At 37.6% G+C, this 20,556-nt stretch overlaps 1 protein-coding gene across 3 annotated transcripts in view; it reads right to left on the minus strand.

Annotated features, from left to right (window-relative positions):
- Positions 1-658: 658 nt before the first annotated feature.
- The window catches only part of LPGAT1 (lysophosphatidylglycerol acyltransferase 1), a 64,358-nt gene continuing 44,460 nt past the window's right edge, over positions 659-20,556 (minus strand). For all 3 annotated transcript variants that reach the window (XM_089909501.1, XM_022593438.3, XM_022593435.3), the window contains 3 exons: positions 19,405-19,531; positions 7,831-7,937; positions 659-5,454 (listed from right to left, as the gene is read on the minus strand). In XM_089909501.1, coding sequence (XP_089765627.1) covers positions 5,303-5,454; positions 7,831-7,937; positions 19,405-19,531 — 386 coding nt within the window. In that variant the 3' untranslated portion in view covers positions 659-5,302. The remainder of the gene's footprint in view (positions 5,455-7,830; positions 7,938-19,404; positions 19,532-20,556) is intronic.

Below are 20,556 nucleotides of genomic sequence, written 5' to 3' on the forward strand. Positions count from 1 at the left end.
ACAGCCCCTACTGGCTCCCTACAGCTGATTGTTAAATTTTAGAGTTTTGCCAGCAGTTGCTAAACAGTTGTTATTAAAATTAAATTATATAAGCTTACAATGAGTGCTGAACCTAAAAGTGGTTCACTTTAATGAGTATAATTTGTACAAGGGTAAGAAATAGTTTAACAGATCATGTATCAGATTGAATGACAATAAATTTGAGAAATAAGTGGATTACGATGTAATTCCATTTTTTAAATCATGGTTGAACTGCAATCATAGACTGGCTACAAGAGTTCAGCAAAAATCAATTAAAGTATTCTGGGAGAATCAACTGGCTATATGGGCTATAAAGTATATTTTATTATTTGTTAACTGTGTTTATATGTCCTTGCTATCAGCAAAATTTTAACAAACGTATGCACACTTGAATACAGAATTCTTTTTCTAGGAGAGCAGTCTATTCAACATTTACCAGTATACCACTGGATGGGGAAAGTGGGAAGGAGTGGGGGGAATAGTTTAAAGCCAAAGGAGGAAGGACAATGTTTTTTCATTTGGATTTTCAGTTTGCCCTCAGCATCCAACTGCCATGATACACGTCCACAGATGTTAATGCCTAAATATCTCCAGTAAAATACAACCACCCATCCCCACTACTAAGAATTAAAAGCACTTTACTTGAAAAAAATCAACTTTATTTTTTCTAGGTTAAAAAAAATAGAACCAGCTATTAATTTTTGTTGAGAAAATGCTTCTTTTGGTGTTCACATCTAAATTTCTGAAAAGGTGATCTGGTTACGAAAATAATCCCAAATGCATTCATAAACCAGATCCACATGTGACCAGCCCTTTGCAAAATTTAATTACAGTTGCCACAGCCTTTACATTCATTCTTATCATATATTACAACATGCAGATACACAAAGAAAGACAGGTCAACAAGCTAAAGTAAACATTATGGCATCAGGAAAATGAAAATCCACCTGTATAAAATAAATACAACTTTGTAATAACTGTAAAGAAAATGAAAGCACTTAATACAACAATGGCAATTCAATGTACAACTGTTTCATTACCCAATCATGAAATGAGTTACTGTAAAATGCATAGACTCCTTACATGTAAAGAATTTGTGCATCACAGTCATGTGTTCAACAGTTTTACACAATAAAAATAAAGCCATTCAAAATATGTGTGCATACCTCGCAACTAGATTACACTTAAAACTTTTTTTTGCTCTTTTAACTGTTTTAAAAAAATATTAAATGTAAAAATCCTCAAATGGAAATTTGCAGAAAAACCCTTATTTTATTTTCCATATAGCTACAGTCAGCCTCCCCCAACAGTTCAGCACCCTCAGCTTATCCCCAGGGTCCAGTTCCTAATTGTTGGGTACCCATGCAAAACGATTACAATAAAGCACCAACCGGCGACTGTTCCAGAGAACACCTGGCCCCTCTGTGACTGAGAAATGTCCAACTTAGGTGGTTTTGGTCCCAAAGGTATTAGTCTCTACTGTCTCATAAAGTGAACCAGTATACTTGCTGCCCAGGGTGGCTTTGACTTTGCCTTTCATGTTAACAGATGTAAAATTCACAGCACTACATTGCAAAAAAATAAGAAGAACCATTTTTATCCATCCTTTGTGGACCAGAGCTGACATACTCATAATGGTAACTCTGGAAGGAGGTCCTATGTAATGAAGGAAATAGCTGACTCTTCCTATTCAGCAATGCAAATAAAAATTTCTTAAATATAAAAAGAATCCAATAAGGCTATCCATGATTAACTTTCTACGATTATAACCAGGTCCCAATAGTTCAGAACAGTCTGTAGGGAAGTGATTGTCAAGAAACGTTACTAAGACAAATCCACCAGAAGTGAGTAACGTGAGCAAAGAATGAGAGGCATTCTTAACACCGATCCAAACACTATTAACGCTACAGGGATGTTCTGAGGTTTACATCTGGTGATTTAACGTTTCATTTTCACAAAAAGGCTCGAGAAAAATTACAGTACCGCCAACTCTTGATTATTCATGGATTCCTTTTCTAGCCCATGGATTATTTAGGCTTTTGTGTTTTCCTCTTCCTGAAGCTGTCTTTCCAAATCTTTTCACTACTCATTAACAGTCATAAATATATAGGCAATAGAAACTAATAAACTCAAATCATTTTTTTAAATTAATATGCATCCCTAGAAGAAAAAAAGTTTGATGACAATAAAAACTCAAACACCTAAATACAATTAGAGTTTTGGCTTACTGTGACTTATTACTGGATTAACTATCCAGTAATCTCTAGTTCTTTTACTGTGGAAAAGTAAGGGTTGGTTGTAATATTAACAACTACTTAATAACATGACAGATCTGAATTCATAACTAGCTTTAAAAAAAATCTATTTAGATTCTCAACTCGTTTGCCCACCCAAAACATCATTTTCCATTCTGTAATTTTCCTTTACCTTCTACTGGCATATAGGTTTCTCCACAATATCTGTATATTTCAACACCAATGAGAGTTTCTGAAGTTAAGCATGAACTGCTGGGGTGGTCACTTCTGTAGTCACTGCGCCTGCCTGTGGCCAAGCAGATGCTCCCCTCACTGCGACTCGTTGAGACCAGGGTCCAGCAGGGAGTTCTCAACCCTCTCTGCTGTGTGAATCTAGGCAGATCAGCTGAGACCAAGAAGTGCTGAGATTCTACAAGGCATAAAACTGGCACAGTTTTATTTTCCTTCCCCTTGACAAAATGTATATTTTCTAAACATCCTTTGATCTCACTTTGCAAAGAAAATACAAATTAGGACTTTTAATTCAGTTCTGTACAGTGGCATATTGCTGCTTCCCTGATTGCCATATAAAAACATGGATTCTCTCTTTACATTCTCTAGTACAAGCAGGAGAACTCCAGTTACTGATAGCGGAAAGCACTATCAATGCTCTCAAACATTTTGCCAACAGAAGAGAGAGAACATGTTGATGAAGAATCAAAGAGGGATAGGGCAGATCAAATACACATCTATTTACAACTCACAGATCTATTTTCAAAAGTTAACTCACACATCTACCGGTATTTGTCACTCTACAGACTGCTGAAATGACTGCGCTTGAAAAGTAAAGCATCTTACATAATAGTCTGTTTAACATATACAGTATATTAAACAATACCACGTTCCTTTGGAGCACAGTGATGGCAAAAGTGGCCCTAAACCACATTTATATATGCATGTATGCATTCCTCTCTCTTTCTTTTTTTCTTGGATGGGAGAACTGGCCACGCTATCTGTGGCTTGCTTAGCAACGAGGAAAAGGTCTATTGGCTAGGACTGTGCATGCCATACTCGACAGTGAGCAACTTATCCTCCAGATGGCTGACTAATCTCTCAAATGAACAATTTCAATTCATCTTGTCAAGTAGTGTTTGCTGGGCCTCGAACAAAAGCATCTTTAAGCTTCTATCCGTCTTCCTATCATTATCCATACCTCTATATTGAGATTGGCTTCACCTATTCACTGTCACTGTAAAACACATAAGGAAATGCTTAGGTTTCCAAAAAACTGCATCTTATAACAACCATTACCAAACTAAACACATTAACACTGTCTTCTGCATTTCACCAGTAGTAGTCTAATATTCAATGAGGTATTTCAGGTAACGCATCATTCTATTTCACATAGGCATTGAATTAACCCTAAAGATGAAGATGCTGTGGGCTTTGATTTGGTGTTGCTTTGCCTTTCCCACATAGCTGGGAGAAAATTCACATCTTTCCAGTTTTTTTGGTTTATTGAAAAAAAAGATAACGCTAGCCTTTACTTTTATTTTCTGGCTACTTCTCAAAATTGTCATTTGTACGATTGGTGGCGATAGGGGAACCTACAATGCTCACATCACAGATAACTACCACTGACTCACTAGGATCTAAATAGTTTTGTAGTCCCAAGCTAAAAAGTAGCCTCTCTCTCAACACTGGGAGTGCAGGTGATGGGCTGATGGCATGCCAGCACTTTCTGAGAAGTGTTTGGTTCTACTATGAGGTCAATCACATGAACATAGTGACACATTTAAGAAAAAGAAGTTTTCTAGAAATAGAAACTTGACTTTATCCTTTCCAAAGGCAATTGGAAGAGACTGAGAAGCCTTTTTGCTGGTCTCTCTCCTGGTTACACCACTCTGACATGGGCAGCTCCTTGATGTGCTAAGGGAACACAGGTTCCGGGGGTGCCATGTGACAACTTGTCACCACTGGAAGCCAGCGCCTGGCTTATCTCTTATTTTTCTAATAAACTAGTCTATTTCACCTTAAATTGATCATTCAAATGTCTTACCTTAATTTGTTTCAACCATCCCCATATGCATTTAATGCTAATATGCAAAATGGAGGGAAAAAAAAAAAAAAGGCTCTGAGTGGGACGGAAGCCTCAGTGTGGTTGGTGCCCAATGCAGGCAGCGCTGGAGAGCGCCAGAGCACAGACCCACGTGCAGACAGGCAGCCTCTCAAAAATCCCACTCACTGATTACACTTTGTTTTTAGGTTATAGTACGAATCCTTTGCTATATATGCATCTGACAAAAGTGCATCCTGTAAAAGACAATCATCACCCTATGATATGTCTTCTACACAAGAAGATAAATCAAATGACCCACCCCTCATACAAGGGGAAGCACTAGTGCATGTAAACACAGCATTGGACTGAGCTGTTCTTTCTGAAGAACACATTCTAGTACCAGAATATGTCCAGTGGACACTGCTTTGTCCCCCAGAGTATGCTTGACACTGAGCTTCATGTAGCTGTGGAGGACCGGAGTGTCGCTGCGAACAACAGGGAAAGAGTTCTTCAGAAGGTGCCAACCAGCTCCCCTCGAGGTTACCAGTAACACAGCAAGAGTTGGTGGAGATGAGGGCGCTCTACAGCACTGCCTAACAGAGACTACTAGCTAAAAGGAACGGATGCGTACAACTTTCTGAGCTTGAACTAGATTAACAGGTATATCTGGTGGCAACAGAATTTGTCTCAGAGAGTCTTCTAGGATGATTTTATGATTTCCTCTTCTCCAAAAGTGATGTTTGCTTAAATGTGTGGTGGAGTGTATCTTTTTAAAACATGAAAAGTCCTTAAAACATATTTGCAGGTCATTATATTATTGATCCTCATTTTAGTAGAGTTTTAAAATATCCCAAAGGGGGATAAATATTAATCCATCCATTGAATTTCCTTTTCCTTTTTTTTTATATTCTGATTTGTACATGTAAAACAATGCACGCTTATGAAAGTCCAAGCTCCAGTGGTGACCTTGACAAGTCCAAGTCAATTCCTAAAACAGGCAATGGTAAAAATACTGAAAGATGCTGTACCACATATAGCCTGACAAAAATGCAAAAGACTGTATGAGAAATAGCCACGTATTGCTGAGCGTCATTTCCCTGGAAACAGCTTCCTCATGGCCCTTGGGAGGTGGAAAAGCCCCTAAAAGACAAGACAGAAATATTAACTTGTTTTACTGTGGTGGTAGGTGTCCTAGAATAAAAGTTGAACATTAGTTTAACTAGAGTTTTTTGCTCTTGTTTTTTTTTAAAGCATCTTCTGTGACTTCTTGTTGCTCTTAAAGAGAGATACCATTTGAAATACAATTTTCAAACCGCTAAGCCTTTTCCTGCCTTTATTCTCTGGCTGGTACGCTCCTCCTCCACCTCAGTGAATGGCAGGCTCCTTGCATTCTTCCAGTATCAGAAAAATACCACCCATCTAGTCTCCCCTTCCCCCGTCAGTCACTCTTATCTCCGTGTTTATTTCCTTCTTGGCACTTTCCACAATCTGTATTGATTGCAATCTACCTTTTCTTTTTTCTACAGACTGGTTTACTCTCTGTCTCCTGCTGGAATATAAGCTGCATGACAGAAGGCACTATGGCTGCATTGTTTTCCACTGCATCCCTATAGATTTCCACAATGGCCAGGACACAGGATGTGTGACTCAATTAAATAATTTCCAGGGAATTCCCTAGCGGTCCAGTGGTTAGGACTCTGTGCCCTCTGTGCCAAGGGCCTGGGTTCAATCCCTGGTCGGGGAACTAAGATCCTGTAAGCCATGTGGCGAGGCCAATAAAAAAGAAAATATTTCCAGAATAGCATATTTTATACTAATTCTTCTATTTACAAATTAAATGTTTTTGCCACAAAAGGGGTTGTAAATTTCTGATATTATTTTCAAAAGGCAATATGGTTTATGGAATATGTCTTAATAATAAAAAGGAGAAACACAAAGTAAACAGATGTCTGTAAATTCTCTTCTGGAAAGGAAGGCCAAACACTTTGGAGCAATACTACCTAAGGTCATCCTGAAAACACTCTTCAGCATTTCAAATAGTCTTTGTCCTTGCTGATAATCCCCTAGGATAAGCTGATTCAAGAGAGGATTTGCTTCTCACAAACAATTTACAGAGAACGCTTTTAAGTTTCAAGGTCTGTTATACAAATAGCTTTCTTAAAAAGAGTTTCTATTATTGTTGCTACTATTTAGGCCAAATATCATAAAGAGATTGAGATTGAAAAAGAAGACAGATCTTGCTGGCCTTTTAATCACTTGATGCCTTCTTAGATAGCCATCCTATCTCATCTTGAAAGAAATTTCTAGAGTAAGACCAAGGAATGCACACAGCAGAGAGAGGCATCTTGTTCAACTAGTCTTACTAGGAATTCTAATGGCATACACAATGTCTTACTTCTGTCATATTAATATGCACTACTCCAAAGCCCCAGGGTCGGAAAGTTGAGGAAGGAATCCTATTGAGGACAAAGTGAAACAACCCTAAACATAAAGAGAAAATCCTTAGAGGTAATTAACAGTATCAGCCTTTGCTTATTAGTATTAGACCTTCTATAGTCTGATTCAATATCTACTTTAATTCTGTACCAAAAAAGTCTAGGTGGGAAGAAAATTGGGCCTGTACTAATCTAAAACCCCATGGCTATTCTCAGGCCCGGGACAACTTTCTCTTCATCTTTTTATCCCTATTGCAGGGTCTAGAAAATAGATCCATGGCACAGCTAACTGTGAAAGCACTTTGGTATGCCTGGTGTTCTACCAATGTTATTTCCTTCTTTCCTAACTTCCTTTTTTTCTTCCCTCTCCCCTCCCTGCCTCCTAGGTCTTTTTCGCTCATTGTAGTTGTCACAGAACGTAGAGAATATTGAGTATAGAAAAGGGATCTTAGGGTAAATGTCTCCCTAGGAGAAAAATGTAATAAGGTTATATCCATGCAAACTTAACATGTAAACTTTATCCCTCCATGTAAAGAAAAGAATAAAGCTTGTGAAAATGCAGTTATTGATTTATTTGGCCGCACAGCATGCAGGATCTTAGTTCCCCAACCAGGGATTGAACTCACGCCCCCTGCAGTAGAAGTATGGAGTCTTAACTCCTGGACCACCAGGGAAGTCCCTGAAAATGCAGTCAAAAGTGACCTGAAACAACTGTATGGTGAAGGTATCAGTCACACAATCAAGTACAATGCCAACACATGAATGATACTTGCTATCTCATAAAACAGACCATATAATCGTAAATGTATGCTGGCCGTCTTCCAGACTGTGTGCTCTCTTGAACTAGATCCATTTATACAAGGGATACTCACCATGTGATCTTTCCACACTGGCTGATGAAGAGCCTGAATAAATTTCACATAAATTTGTCTTTATAAAAATTCTAAGCTGAAATTCTTAAATACAGAAATACTGTGATTCCTTTAGGGTATCTGAAGAATCGAAAAATGGTTATCTCCCCTAAAGTACATCTTTGAAAGTATCATAACATCAGGAACATGTATAATAGGACTCTGTGTACCTGTTTCATAAAAATGTGATAAGAGGTCCTCTTTTTCAATAAAACGCTGATAGAGCCAGTCAGCAAGGTTATCAGTCTCCAGGGGTATATCTTTAATTGGAAAGATCCTATCAAGAGTCAGAAAAAAAGCAAAAACTACTTTAATTCAGAAGTCAAAATCATTCAGAACCACAACTTAGCTTTAGATTATCCTATATCTACAAATAATTATTGAGAAATACCTGTCTCCCCATGTTTGTAGGTTTAAGTAGGAATGGTTTTTGGAACAGGTGAAGTTGTTTTTTTGTTTTTGTTTTTGTTTTTTTGCGGTACGCGCTCCTCTCACTGTTGTGGCCTCTCCCGTTGCGGAGCACAGGCTCCAGACACGCAGGCTCAGCGGCCATGGCTCACGGGCCCAGCCGCTTGGCGGCATGTGGGATCTTCCCGGACTGGGGCACGAACCCGTGTCCCCTGCATCGGCAGGCGGGCTCTCAACCACTGCGCCACCAGGGAAGCCCAAGAGTTTTCTTTTTTATCATGAATAAGGGTTGCATTTTATCAACTTTTTCCATCTACCGAAATGCTTATATAATTTCTCCCTTTATTCTGTTAATGTGATTAATTAAAGGGACTGATTTTGAATGTTAAACCGAACTTTCATTCCTGGAATGTATGCTCTCGGTATATAATATGATGCATTTAAAATATTTTGGTGGGTTAGTCTTATATTTATAATCATGTAAGAGATTTGCCTATAAATTTTCCTTTCTTATAACATCCCTGGTTCAGGTTTTGGTATCCAAGTTATGCTGGTCTCATAAAACAAGCTAGGAAGTATTCCCTCTTTTTGATGCTCTGAAATAACTGCACTTAATGTCCTTTAATTTTTCTTTTTAATGGCTGTAGGATCTGAGATAACGTCCCCTTTTTCGTTCCTGATATCAGTAACATGGACCTTTTTTTCCCCCTTGATCAGCCTTGCCAGGAGCTGATCAAGTTTACAGTGTTTTCAAAAAACCAATTATTTTTGGTGTCATTATTCCTTCTATTGTATGTTTTCTATTTCAGTAAATTCTCCTTTATTATCCCCTGTCTTCTACTATCTTTGGATTGCATTTACTTTTCTTTTTCTAATTTCTTGAGATAGATATTTAGATCGCTGATTTTCAATTTTCTTCTCTTCTAATGGAAGCTTTTAAGGCTATAAATTTTCCTCTAAACACAGATTAAGGTGTATCCCATACATTTTTATAGATCATATTTTCATTATCATTCTGTTAAAAATATTTTCTAATTTCATTGCAATCTCTTAATACACAGTAAACATTAAATTCCTCTACTCACTACTGATGGGCAGTTTCTCATCTTTTGTTATTATAAACAATGTTACAATGAATAACACCGTGCAAATGTCCATTCATATGTGTATATCTATAGGATAAAACTCCAGAAGTGAAACTGCTAAGTCAAAGGCTAAATGTATTAGTAATTTTGAAAGATGTTGCTACATTGTCTTCATAAAGATTAGACCGCTTTATACTAGCAATTTATGAGAATGCCTCTCACAGAAAGATTTTTAAGCTGGAGAATAATAAAATCAGAAGGCTCTGATTAGGTATAGAAGATGGCTAGCAGTGTTTCACAACTGGGATATGCCAATTTGGGGACACATTCTTGGGAATCCATCTATGAGCTCTCTTTAAGAAAATAGATATGTTATGTTTTCATTTTAATATTAACCTTAATAAAAATATTCTGAATCATAGATAAACATGTGAGTAAGTACTGCCATGTGACTTTGGTGCCTATGTTTATAGTCATTTTGGCACAATGCAGCACTACTTTAAAAGGCCAGAGAAGTTAACGGGGGGCATACTTAAGAGCAAAATCTATTCTTTCACCTCTTAAAAGTCACCTCTCCCTGTGATCTTTAACATCCATTAAAATAAAATGAGAGAGGGGCTTCCCTGGTGGCGCAGTGGTTGAGAGTCCGCCTGCCGATGCAGGGGACACGGGTTCGTGCCCTGGTCCGGGAAGATCCCACATGCCGTGGAGCGGCTGGGCCCATGAGCCATGGCCGCTGAGCCTGCGCATCTGGAGCCTGTGCTGCGCAACGGGAGAGGCCACAACAGTGAGAGGCCCGCATACCGCAAAAAAAAAAAAAAAAAAATGAGAGGAGTTCTGCTTCTTGTAATTGTAGAGTAATTCATAGGTAACAGTTATAAATTCTGGACAAAATGCAAAAAGTAATTAGTGGAAGGCACTGGAGAGTGACTAAAGGCAGGCAGATTGGAGCAGAGTCAACACTTGGCAGACAGGAATGGCACTGGTTTTCCAGTTTTTATAGCTTTTAACCTGAGAATAGTTCCCCTATGTAAGTCTTACTGGTTGAAGAATCGGAGGACAGAGATTAGGGTGACCATAGCAGTTGTAAAGTGAGGAATCCCAGAAAGAAGTAAGCACTGAGTGGGAGCCACGACTTCTGAGTATAATCCCCACTCAGATCTCTGGGTAACCCCTGAACTATGTATGTATGAGGCAGACTCCAGCAGAATAAAGCCAGCGGACACAAGGAGATGCCCAGAGCTATGCAGGAAATATAACTATTCAGGAAATTTAATCATTTGTTTATTTTTCTTTTTGCCAAATTAAATGTCCTTAATATTTGGATTTTTAGGAAAGTCAGTTAACATCATCCTGATACTAGTGGAATGTTTTGTTTGTTTGTTTCTTCCGTGGAAGTGCTTTTTTTTTTTTTTTAAATTGTAGTATAGTTGATTTAGGGAATGTTTTAAAAATTTAAACTTAAAAATCAAATTTTATTTTTTAAATGAATGGTATTACAAATTACTGACTTTTTACTTTTAGATAATTTAATACTGTCTTAACACAGTTTTGTAATATAAGTAGTGCTCTTTAAACTATTCACCTCTACCACACTAGGTACAGTCCAATGGTTTGGGAAATTATTTGTATTATTATTATTTTTTTTTTTTTGCGGTACGCGGGCCTCTCACTGTTGTGGCCTCTCCCGTTGCGGAGCACAGGCTCCGGACATGCAGGCTCAGCGGCCATGGCTCACGGGCCCAGCCGCTCCGCGGCATGTGGGATCTTCCCGGACCGGGGCACGAACCGTGTCCCCTGCATCGGCAGGCGGACTCTCAACCACTGCGCCACCAGGGAAGCCCTGTATTACTTTTTAACCTCTAAAAATATACTATTTCTATAAATATAAAAGCAGGTCTAATCAACCTAAGGATAACTAAGAAAGAACCATAGAGATAAAGAATATCCTTGGGCTTCCCTAGTGGCGCAGTGGTTAAGAATCCACCTGCCAATGCAGGGGACAAGGGCTCAAGCCCCGGTCTGGGAAGATCCACATGCTGCGGAGCAGCTAAGCCCATGAGCCACAACTACTGAGCCTGCGCTCTAGAGCCTGCAAGCCACAACTGCTGAGCTTGCGTGCCACAACTACTGAAGCCCACGCGCCTAGAGCCCGTGCTCCACAACTAGAGAAGCCACAGCAATGAGAAGCCCGTGCACAGCAACAAAGACTCAATGAAGAGTAGGAATGAAGAGTAGCCCCCGCTCGCCACAACTAGAGAAAGCCCGCGCACAGCAACAAAGACCCAACCCAGCCAATAATAAATGAAAGAAAGAAAGGAAGAAAGAAAGGAAGGAAGGAAGGAAGGAAGGAAGGAAGGAAGGAAGGAAGGAAGAAAGAAAAAGAATTTCCTGATTTCCTGAAATAGTACTTAAAGCAGCTTTATAAGGAGAAAAGTGACATTGAATATAAGGCTGAATTAATAGAGGAAGTTTGGGTTTACCAATTAAACTCTTGAAAGAATGTGGTGAGGTTGGTGAAGTACCTATTGCTTTAAATGGGGTGAGTGTGGGAGTGGGGCTGTGTTTTAACCGAAAACCTACCCTTCCATTCGCCTAGAGCAGCTGGGACATTCTCTTGCCTTAGGAGGCAGCCAGGAGGGCAGACCAAATGCTCCCTCAAGGGCAATCTACCTCTATTACTCCGATTCTTTGGTCACCATGGGATTAAAATATTAAAACAACTAATCTTCTAATATGGCAGAGTGTCAAATGCACTGAATACCAGTCCTCTTGGAATCAAATAAAAGGAGTTCTTGTGGGATATAAATAAATAACAGAAACAAATCTTTCCAATACCAATAGCTATCCAATGAAAACTTAGCTCTTAATTTTCAAGAAATAAAAATTATTATCAGTAATCCAGAATGTGCTCTTAAACACAGAGTATTCCACCAAAATCCACAGTATTAGATTTAAGAGCACTAGATAAATTATACTTTCAAAAAAAAGATATAAAATAATGCTTAGCTGGCACCTTATACATTCTCACTAGAATTTTCATGCCACAAAGACTCCCAAACGTGAGCTAACAAACACCATGGCTAAATCCTCAATTCAATTATGCCAACCACATATTAGGAGCTAATAAGCACTGAAGAAGATAAACTGTTTGGGCTTTCTAAAACCTAATAACCTAGCAGAGGGATCAGACAAGCAAAAAGTCTAAAATCAGAATGTGGTAAATGTTATATAAGGAGTCTAAACAATTTCTGTGTAAGTTTAAATGAAGAGGTGTGCATGTCTACTTATGACATAGGCTACACGGAAAAGGCATCACTTGAGCTGTCCTAAAAGAGTCAGTAGGTTTAAAAAACTTAAAACAAATTTTTAACAATATGCATATAGCTTTCAAGAATCAGAGCAGTACAAGGTTCACAATGCAAAATAATAGACCTATTTTTTCCCTCGTCAGATCCCTGTTCCCCAGATACAACCCCTTTCAGCTTTCTTTTGCTGTTCACTTCCACATTGCTTATAAACATGCTAGACTGTCCAATTTAAAGTGTATTCATTGACTTCCTACTAAGGAAGATAAGGATTTGGCTTTCTTCTACCTTTGTCCTCTGCTCCTTTGGCTTCCTCCTCCTCCTCTCCTACAGTTAATAACTCCTCCTCAGTGCCAACTCTGTCCTTCATAACTATGCTTATTAGTTTATGTTCTATTTATTTTCTTATGTGTCTGTTTCCTCTATCAGACTGTGCTATGCTCATCTTTGCATACCCATGTGCACATCAGTGCCTGCTCCTTTGTGGGAACTCAAGTTTGCTGAACTGAATTAAATGCAAAGTAATCCGCCAGCATAAAACATGATGAGGTGCCATCTGGAGACAGCCACAATACCACAGGTACAGTTAACTGACACCACCAGGGCTGGTATGACAAGAATAACTCAGAAATGCGGAAACTACTTGTCACCAAAGATAGATTTATGGACAAGAACAGATCCTGTCAAATTTAACGTATCAGAAGATCTCCCAGCACTCAATTCCCAGAAGTTTTGCTTTGAGCCATTGTCCTTAGGTAAGCTGCTCAGGCCTCATCCTCAACATTCTAAAACGTAATATTTGTAGCTTCCTCCTGCATCCACTAGAAAGGTTTAAAAAAAACCCCACTCAGCTATGTGAAAAAAAATTTCAGCAACTCAGATATAAACTTTTTTCCACTTTAATAGAGGAATAAACCAAGGCTCTAAGGTAGCAAACCTAGGGTCATATAGGAGAGAATTTTGAGTGACTTTTTAAGGTTTCTGTAGAAAGGGAGATGGCAAATACTCAGCACCTAGACTACTGCTTCCCTTCACAGTCAGGGACAATTGAGCCTGTTACGCCTTCCCCTTGAGTCCTGCTCCTTGAAAGAGTCAAAGCCATAGCAAACTAACATGCCACTTGAGGGCATAAACAATGAGATGGCATTGTTTACACCTCAAATTTATTTATTATATCTTTTATCGTATTACGTCCTTTGAGACACAGATGCTTGCTGAATGAACTGAACTATCCAGTAAGCAAAATATAAGATTGGTATATTTGCTTAAGAGAATCACTATTATGTTTTCCATGAGTCTAATGACATTTAAAAATTTTTCTTAAGGCTTTTTTTTTTTAGAGTAGTTTAAGGTTCACAGCAAAATTGAGGGGAAGGTACAGAGATTTTTCCATATCTCCCTAATGACTTTTAAAATAATTTTTATTTTGAAATAATTTCAGACTCAAAGAAAAGTTACAAAAATAGTACAAAGAATTCATATATATGCTTCACCCAGATTCCCCAAATATCATTATTTCCCATATTTACTTTATCATTCTTTTTCTCCATATATATATTTTCTGATGTATATATTTTCTGATATATGTATATATATATACATATATGTATATATATGATCTTTCCTCAATTTTTGAGAGTAAGTTACAGATGGTGTGCCCCCTGAACACTCCCATGAGCATTTTCTAAATACAAGAACAGTCTCTTATATAACCATGCTGCAATGATCAAAATCAGGAAATCAACACTGATACTATTACCTAATCTACAATCTACAGATTTCATTCAAATTTTGCCAAGTGTCCCACCAATGTCTATAACAAAAAAAAGAAAAGAAAAAAGACAGAAACAAAGGAATAAAGAAACAAGAAAAGAAACAAAAAAAAAAGGTACCATGCTTTAGGAAGAGAATAGCAGTGAAATAACACAGGGTGAAGTATCAATATCAATAAAGGGAATATATTTTTTAACATCTTTATTGGAGTATAATTGCTTTACAATGGTGTTAGTTTCTGCTGTATAACAAAGTGAGTCAGTTATATGTGTACATATATCCCCATACTCCTCCCTCCCACCCTCCCTATCCCACCCCTCCAGGTGGTCACAAAGCACTGAGCTGATCTCCCTGTGCTATGTGCTGCTTCCCACTAGCTATCTATTTTACATTTGGTAGTGCATATATGTCAGTGCTACTCTCTCACTTCATCCCAGCTTATCCTTCCCCCTCCCCATGCCCTCAAGTTCACTCTCTACGTCTGCATCTTTATTTCTGTCCTGCCCCTAGGGTTCATCAGAACCATTTGTTTTTGTTTTTTTTTTAGATTCCATATATATGTGTTAGCATACGGTATTTGTTTTCTTCTTTCTGACTTACTTCATTCTGTATGACAGATGGTTTTCTCAGAGTATATGCCCAGTAGTGGGATTGCTGGGTCATACGGTAGTTCTATTTTTAGTTTTTTAAGGAACCTCCATACTGTTCCCCATAGTGGCTGTATCAATTTACATTCTCACCAACAGTGCAAGAGGGTTCCCTTTTCTCCACATCCTCTCCAGCATTTATTGTTTGTAGATTTTTTGATGATGGCCATTCTGACCAGTATGAGGTGATACCCCATTGTGGTTTTGATTTGCATTTCTCTAATGATTAGTGATGTTGAGCATCCTTTCATGTGTTTGTTGGCAATCTGTATGTCTTCTTTGGAGAAATGTCTATTTAGGCCTTCCACCCATTTTTGGATTGGGCTGTTTGTTTTTCTGATATTGAGCTGCATGAGCTGCTTGTATATTTAAGAGATTAATCCTTTGTCAGTTGCTTTGTTTGCAAATATTTTCTCCCATTCTGAGGGTTGTCAATAAAGGGAATATTTAATAGGCAAATATACTCCAGGTAAGAAGTAATGAAATCTGAGCTAGGCTATGGCATTGAAATAAGAAGAGGGAATAGAAACAAACATTGCAGAGGTACCTTTCATAGGAAATGGCGGCTGGATTTGAGAGAGAGGATAAAATTTTAAAGTGTAAGAGTCAAAGAACTCCAAAATTTTTATTCTGGGTGAGGGCAGAATGATGTCACCATAAACCCCAATTGGAAAGCCAGGAGAAACAAGTTGGTGTGAAGGAAAATGAGTTCAGTTCTAGACATATTAGGTTTGAAGAAGCAACAGGGTATCCAGGTGGAGGCAAGGAAGTTAAGTGAGGATTTGGAACCTGGCAGAAAGACTGAGAGCTAGAGGTACACCTACAGAGGATCCACTGCTACATAGTCTCCTATTATGGACTCAACCTCCACAGGAAAAAAAGAGAGGACTAGAAACAGGCTCCTAGAGAAGGTCTATACTTAAGTAATCTCTGTGTGTTTGTGTGTGTATTCCTGTATTAAATGGAAGGTTAGACAAAAAGACCTAGCTAGCCCTTTCTACTTCTCAGATCCAATCCAATGACTTTATGTAACTAAAATATAAATAATGATCAGTGAGAGTTATGCTTAACCACTATTCACTTAAAATTTAAACTCTAAGAATTTTTTTGAAAATTTGGGGGACATAATATTTCCAACAAAACTTAATTAGAAAACGAAAAGCATTTTTTGAATACCAATGGCAGGCATTGTCCTTGACTCTAGAGAAATCTGAAAGTGAAAAAAGACATGGTGAGCCCCCAGAGGGCCAACAAGGTGGGATAGAGCACTTCATTTCCAAAGCTTATTATGTCCAGATTCATATATTGAAAAATGACTTAGCAAATCAGATTTTAGGTTATGTCTTGGTTCTATGTTAACATTAAAAATTTCTTTCATGTATATCTATAACTTCTTATAAACATTTGAGAAGAAATTAAGCATATCTTCTAACTAGAGGATAGAGATTTTATCTTATTTGAAATGATGATTCACCTCTTTCAAATCTTCAACTTCATTACAGAAACACAGAATTCAATCCATAATACAGTCAAACCTCAATTAAGACCACTTATTTAATACCATCAGCACCCTGAATGGTGCCAAACTAAAATGCTTCTTAAAGAAAAGGGAAAACAACTGCTGGGGCAGAAAAGAAAAAAGAACTTGGGGGTGGTGAACATAAACAAAATCAGTCAAGCAGAACTAAAAACTTGAAGATTAAATTTAATGTGTAACTTTCCATTTTCCAACTGGAAGCTTTGAATAGTGACTTATGACTAAAACATCCAGCCTTTTCCAGGGAAAAGCTAGGGCCCAGAGGCAAAGCAATAGAAAACAAGAGATGACAAGAAAAGCAGACAGGAAGAAGAGAATCAGAAGTAGAGGTGAAATGAGCAATAATTGTAAGTGCTGATAGACAAAAGGCCCATAAGAAAAACTGAAGACAGGACAATGTCTCCTTCTCCTGGGGAAAAAAGCCACTTTTAGTTCAAGAGGCAATCTAATGACCTCACTCCCAGGTAAGTAATTTGGGGGCCAGGGCTGAGGGTGGTAAACCTCTAAACCGGCATCATTACTACCTGTGTATACCACTTAGGTGTGAACCACTTTAGTGTTACTGGGAGAAGGTGACGTGAAACCTCATTATGTTGAATAACTGATTTTTACTATATTAATTATATTCTACTTTATTCTAGATTTTATACTAAAAAATTATTATAGAAATTTAAGCCTCACAAAAATTATGGGTGAAACACTAGAATATGAAAATCTAGATTATATAATTTGAGCATTTCAATACCTTGATTTAAAGGGGTAAAATCTATTTGGTATCTATTAAATAGTATGCATTTTAAATGTGAACTTATTAAATTCTTATAACTACCTGACGAAAATGCTTTTGTTGCAATTACTCAAATGGTTATTAAACCAAAATTCTAAATTGTGGGCAATTTCTTTTTTCAATTAATACATTCACACTGTAAAAAAAAAAGGCCTAAAATAGTACAAAGAGAAGTAAGATTCCCTCCCCAGAGGCATTCACTGTCAACAGTCAAATACCAACCATTCAGCAGTCACTGCGCTGCCTTTTTTGGGGGGATGGGGGGGGGGACAGGGGAGAGGTAGCAATTACTTTTTGGACTTTTAAGTGCTGCATGCCAAATATACAATTAAATTATAACTAAGCCTTTATTATACTGGTTTTTAAGATGCCTCTCAGTTTCAGAGATGTTAACATGTGAAAAAATATGTATCTTAATGGGTGAAATATGGTATATGATAACTCGCTGATTGTGTTTTTCAGAATTTAAATGCAGTATCTAAGAAGTAACACTACTTTATGGGATGGGCTTCAAATATCACCTTTATAACTATCAACTATAAGAAATATAATTAGAAAATCATCAATCATACACATGTTCCCAAGTAAATGTGGCTTTTCTAATCTTTCCATTGATCTGACCCTGCCCTCATACCACACTGCTTTAATTACACTAAGCCTTGACATCTGGTAGGAAGAATTCCTCTGTCTTGTTCATCTTCAACACTAGCTTAGCTATTCATTTATCTTTACTCTCTCAAATGAATTTTAGAACCATTTGTCAAGTTTCCAGAAAAACCCTCCTGGATTCTGATCATAATCCTCCTGGATATAATGTATTTGCAATTATGTTAAATTTATAGATTAATTTGGGAGAACTGACATCTCTATAATTTTCAGCCTTCCCCTCTATGAACATAGTATCCCTTTCCACTTATTCAGGTCTTTTATGTTCTTCGATGCAGTTTTATATTTTCCTTCATAAAAGTCTTCTACATTTTTTCTTAAGTTTTATTGGTAGATACTTTATAGTCTTCTTGCTTCTCAGATAAGTATCTTTAAAAAAATTACATTTTCTATTTATGTCAGTAAAAAGGGATAATATTGATTTTTTTCTGTGATGATTTTATATCAAGATTGCTAAACTCTATAAATAGAAGGTGAACTCAGTTTCTTGGGTTTTCTATGTAGACTATTGTGATGGTTAACTTTTTTTTTTTTTTGCGGTACGCGGGCCTCTCACTGTTGTGGCCTCTCCCGTTGCGGAGCACAGGCTCTGGACGCACAGGCTCAGCGGCCATGGCTCACGGGCCCAGCTGCTCCGCGGCATGTGGGATCTTCCCGGACCTGGATAAGAACCCGTGTCCCCTGCATCGGCAGGCGGACTCTCAACCACTGCGCCACCAGGGAAGCCCTAACTTTGTTTTTATATTTGACAACTCTAATGGTTTACACCTATGAAAATATGTTACCTGTTTACTTCCAATGGATATGTAATTTGAGTAGTTTTCCTCTTTAAAGGCAGGCTTTTGTGGCAATTGTGATCTTCCTTGGGACCAACTACTCCCTTAGTAACTTAGTTGCCATGTGTTGAGATCTTTGACGAGGAGATAAATGGCTTATAAAGCAATCAATTCTATCCAGGTCCTATCAGCATCATTTTTTGATATGAATACCTATACACATTTACCTCAAACACTTTAAACAAAGAAAGGTCTATATTAAAAAAATCTCAAGGAGCTGTTGCAGAATAGTCAATAAATGGTTTTGCTGTTGTTCATGCAAAAGACATAGGCATATTAAAATATTAAAAATTTGGAAGTGTAAGTCATTGCTAAATTATCAATTCAATCATTTAGAAAACCTTACATGACTTAATGATTTAAAAACAAATTCCATTTCTATTAATACAAATCTACTTACCCCAGTTGAGTACATATTTATCCTTGATATTTGCCCTTTAAGCTAATTACTTTCACTCAAGAGTGTCAGGCGATCAAATACTCTCATAGTGCCTCTAGAATGCCGTTTTTAGAGACTTTTATCACTCAGTGAAAATAACTACTTCAAATGATATTTTCATATTAAAAATTCAGCATAAGAATGATTTTGAGCCAACTGTTTTCACTATCAATTATAATTTAATATTAAAACATTCACAATGTCCTGAGATAGTACTTTATGTTGGCTTTACGCTGAGTACTAATGTGTAATTCTTACCTGTAATGTACATGTGTGACTACTGGTTTCCTGTATCCAAGGATCCAGGTTTGAATATCTATGGGTTCAGCTTTGGGATAAGCTATGGTTGTATCTATTATCCACTGGAGGCCTTTTGATCTGCTGTCTGAGAACAAAATAAAATTGGATCAATTTTTATATTATTTGCAGCAAATAACATAGTATAGAATTATAAAGCATACTGATATATCCTTTGCTTTAAGAGAATGAACTTTGGCGTTACTGTTCTATATGATGCACTTAGGATGAAATTAAGCATTTCCTATTACATTATAAAATGGCTGAATCTCAAACAAATTAAACAACAGAGTGCTATCGTTTATTGGACATGCATCATTTAAGCATTCAATACAATTATGCAGTATCAAGGTCTAATTTACATTTTATCACTCATAAAAACTGGCCTACAAAAAAAGTCAGTAGCTAAAGTATCACATCACAAAAGCGAAAAGCAGACCTTAAAACAAAAAACTCCACTCCCTAAATATAACACCATATAATACAAACACCAAGTTTTCTGATACTTGGGAGGCATTAATAAATATTGAAATAAGGCAATAAAATTAAGCATTTTATTGATGCACATGATCATCAGTTGCCGCTCTTGTTCAAAACAAACAAAAAACTCCTCCCATTTTAGCAAGAGTTATATAAAAATAAAGCAATAAATCTGTCTACCCTTTGGTAGGTACAACAGGTAACTACCGTTGTGAGAGGGGCTGGGGAAGTTCTGTTTACTTTGGTCCTCTGTGCGCTGTTTTTATTCCCAGCACGGAGTACAAAGTTGAGCAAGAAGCATGGACATGTATACACTACCAAACATAAGGTAGATAGCTAGGGGGAAGCAGCCGCATAGCACAGGGAGATCAGCTCGGTGCTTTGTGACCGCCTGGAGGGGTGGGATAGGGAGCGTGGGAGGGAGGGAGACGCAAGAGGGAAGAGATATGGGAACATATGTGTATATATAACTGATTCATTTTGTTGTAAAGCAGAAACTAACACACCATTGTAAAGCAATTATACCCCAATAAAGATGTTAAAAAAAAAGAATTGAGACGGGAATTCTCAAAGAGAACGCTGATAGCTAGACTTTAAAAGTGTAATGGTCTATCCTTTGTTTGAAGTATTTAA

This window comes from Delphinapterus leucas, chromosome 1 (genome assembly GCF_059928025.1).
Source record: "Delphinapterus leucas isolate spDelLeu-1000000601 "Yukka" chromosome 1, BTC_Dleu_Yukka2, whole genome shotgun sequence".
NCBI classification, from domain to species: Eukaryota; Metazoa; Chordata; class Mammalia; order Artiodactyla; family Monodontidae; genus Delphinapterus; species Delphinapterus leucas.